At 36.8% G+C, this 3456-nt stretch overlaps 1 protein-coding gene across 1 annotated transcript in view; it reads right to left on the bottom strand.

Annotated features, from left to right (window-relative positions):
- The window catches only part of LOC111089698, a 33774-nt gene that overhangs the window by 3926 nt on the left and 26392 nt on the right, over positions 1-3456 (bottom strand). Inside the window, exon 2 of the mRNA XM_022402636.1 lies at positions 944-1654. Within this exon, the coding sequence (XP_022258344.1) occupies positions 944-1654 (711 nt within the window). The remainder of the gene's footprint in view (positions 1-943; positions 1655-3456) is intronic.

Below are 3456 nucleotides of genomic sequence, written 5' to 3' on the forward strand. Positions count from 1 at the left end.
TCTTTTACCAACGAATAGTGGGATTGACCGTCACATAATAATGCCCCCACGGCTGAAAGCGCGAGCATGTTTGGTGTGACGGGGATTCGAACCCACGGCCCTCAGATTGCGAGTCGAGTGCCCTAACTACCTTGGCCATTCACAGTGGTAAGTCTGCGGACGTAAAACGCTAGGAACCGGATTTTGATACCTGTAATGGGAACAGCACAGGAAGCTCATACTGTAGCTTTGCGCTTAACTACAAACAAACAAAACAATACCCAGGTTGTGGATCACGAGGCCACTACGACATGACCGCCATCTGTCGGTATAAATAGATATTATTGTAATGTAGTTATTTATTCTTTTATTGTTATTTCACATATAGTAGAATATACTAATAAAACCGAACACATAATTCAATTGGGAAAAAAACTTTTGTTTTAGCACAACCTAAAAATGTCATTGTATGAATATTTGTAAATATATTGAGATAACTAAATATAATAAAAATAAGTTTAAAATATCAAATTTAGAATGACGTATCTGATAGAAATATTTTTGGCAAATGGCGTGAAATTCTTTAATATGAAAAATATGTAAATTGTAATAGGTGGCTCTTTGTAAGTGTATAAATAGGTCTGATTCTTGCAAAAATTTGCACTCCTGAGAATGACGCAGTAAAAACGTCGAAATATGTCGAGCGCATGAGATTGTTTTCAATCTCATCGAGTTTTATATCCTGTACAGGAAGTTATTCGGTATTTTATTGTATTCCTGAGACTGAAAATAGTCTGGTTTTTATGATTATTATGTATTTGAACACTTTCTTTCACAAGTGTCATCTGAATATCAATAATCTTGTGAAGTTTAGCTATATAACGGAAGAATAATTATCATCACAAAAAAACCACACACTCCTTGGGCATTCTTCACGGAAACGTTTAATGAAAAGTGTACTTACAAAAGGCAACTTGTAGATAATCTGGATCCAGATAGTTCTTTACTTTCCTTGTCGGACCTGTCACGTAACCTGCTGCTTGCTACAGCATGAGCTGAAGCCCATTGGCTAGTTTGGGGTTCGGAGTATCCCCGAACGGCGGTTAGCGAGGAAGTCTGAATGTCCTTTTCTCCATCTTCGCCCAAATAATCTATATTGATGTAGTCTGACTCTCCTTGGGCACTGGTCTCGTACCCAGAATCTTTGGTTAATTTACGTGGTGACCTTTGATGGGGAGTTCGGTGCTCCAGTTCGGACCTATTAAATACCAGATGTTGAGTTGCCAGTGATGTCACACTGGAGTTTAAACTGATTTGATTCGTCTCTCCCAAAAAACAAGTTTGGTTTGGAACAGCCATGACTGGATTGGTATCATTGTCACTAAGGGATTGGGATTGTTTATGCAAAAGAATTGAATGTTCTAAGTCCTGGCTGAAACGGGATTTTGACTGAAAATGTTGCTTACGGTTGTAAGAGAGGCTTAAGTTCATCTGAGAACCACATTCTCGGTCCCACTCTTTCCGATCGTTGTTTTCAACTTGATGTTGGGAAACAGACCTAACCAATCGGGAAGACTTGGGATCAGAAATTCCTCTTAACGATTGTCTAAAAGATGTCGCTTTCTTCCAAAACTGATGATGTTCTTTACCACAATGGTCTTCAGGAGTCCCAGAACTGTTTCCATGACAAAAAACAAAAATCGTCAAATAAAAATAAATAAAGCAAACGTACATTTAAAAAACATGAAATTTAAGTAAGCTAACAATGTAATGTCACCCAAAACATAATTGTTTAGTTACTTATACTAAAAATAAATGACACACACACAAGAACGTTGGATTGTTTGTTTTGAATTTCGCGCAAAGCTACACGAGGGCTATCTGCGCTAGCCGTCCCAAATTTAGCAGTGTAAGACTAGAGGGAAGGCAGCTAGTCATCACAACCCACCGCCAACTCTTGGGCTACTCTTTCACCAACGAATAGTGGGATTGATCGTCACATTATAACGCCCCCACAGCTGAAAGGGCGAGCATGTTTGGTGTGACGGGGATTCGAACCCGCGACCCTCAGATTGCGAGTCGAGCGCCCTAACCACCTGGCCATGTCGGGCACAAGAACGTTGGATATTATAACAAACAGAGAACTGTGTTTTCCCACAAGTTATCATGAAAACACCAGAATAATAGGGAGTATACATGAAAACACCCGGATAATAGGGAGTATACATGAAAATAAACAAGTATTTTAATCATAATTATTATTTGCTATAATTTCTATCTAATATCTCAAAATGTTTTTATAATTTCACTTGACAACCTTTCCTCTGGTGGAGGAAACTAAAGTAACTGACCCATTTATTGAAGGCTAATTGAAAGATCAAAAGAAAACTATTTAAGTATTACCGTTTCCAGACACATTTTTAATAAAGAAAAATAACTAAAACAAAGCCAAGGACCTGGAACTGTTTTGGCGGACTTTAGCTTGCATTAATCAATTACTAAGCCAATTGTCATTGACAATGTTGCACGCGGGACTTCGAATCAATCACGAACGTCAGCTACTGCAGATAACGAGTTGTAAAGAAGTCACGCCCTTTTCTGTATGTCGACAGTTAACGCTTTCCAAATAAAATGCTATTGTTTTTAAGTACTTCTTAATCGTAGGCTAACGTGTAAAGCGAGCGACACGTCACGAAACTACAGCCAGTAATTCTATAAAACAACACATTATACGTTTATTGACGTTTTCTCTATTCAATGTTGCTAAAAGTTTTCAAATGACCTTGACGAGATTTGGTTTTCTTGAATAAGTAAACGGCTGTCTAATAACTTAGCGGTACGTGTTTGATTATCGCAAACTTTTAATTCTCTCTCTTGTCAGATTAATGATCGACGTCTAAAATCAATACCAATAAAATCATCACGAGTTTTAAAATATTCAAAATGTTATCGAACGTGGCTTGAACGTCTGAGAAATTTGATTAAGGCAGTCGCCATGAATAAAAGATAGAAATTATACAGTCCATAAAAGTCCACGAGCTTCTTAGATGTTTAATAATCAAACAAAAAGCTATTTTTACTGTGACCTTGATTTTCTGGGGTTATTTATAGGGTTATTAGTCAATTAAAATAATATTTGTATAGAAATATCAAAGGTAATAACGTCACGACCAAACTAAGTAACAGACTAGTGTACGTTAACAAGAAAAGCCTCTGGTATAATTTCAAAGCATTTATAAAGATTTTTCAAAGTAAAAATTAGACTTTAAAAGTCGTGACGAGATAATGGTCACGTTAGTTTTGTCTACATGTGCAACCAGGAATGTATACAGGAAAACTTAGAACTTTATAAGTGCCTTTATTACACTAAATACACCCAGCTATAAGAAAATTATAACTGAATATAGCAAAAGAAAAAAAAAAGCGGGAATTTCGCGGCATTGCGTTACCTTTTTTGCCCTTTAACAGCGTTTTTTT

Source organism: Limulus polyphemus, unplaced genomic scaffold (assembly GCF_000517525.1).
Source record: "Limulus polyphemus unplaced genomic scaffold, Limulus_polyphemus-2.1.2 Scaffold7074, whole genome shotgun sequence".
In the NCBI taxonomy this organism is placed as follows: domain Eukaryota; kingdom Metazoa; phylum Arthropoda; class Merostomata; order Xiphosura; family Limulidae; genus Limulus; species Limulus polyphemus.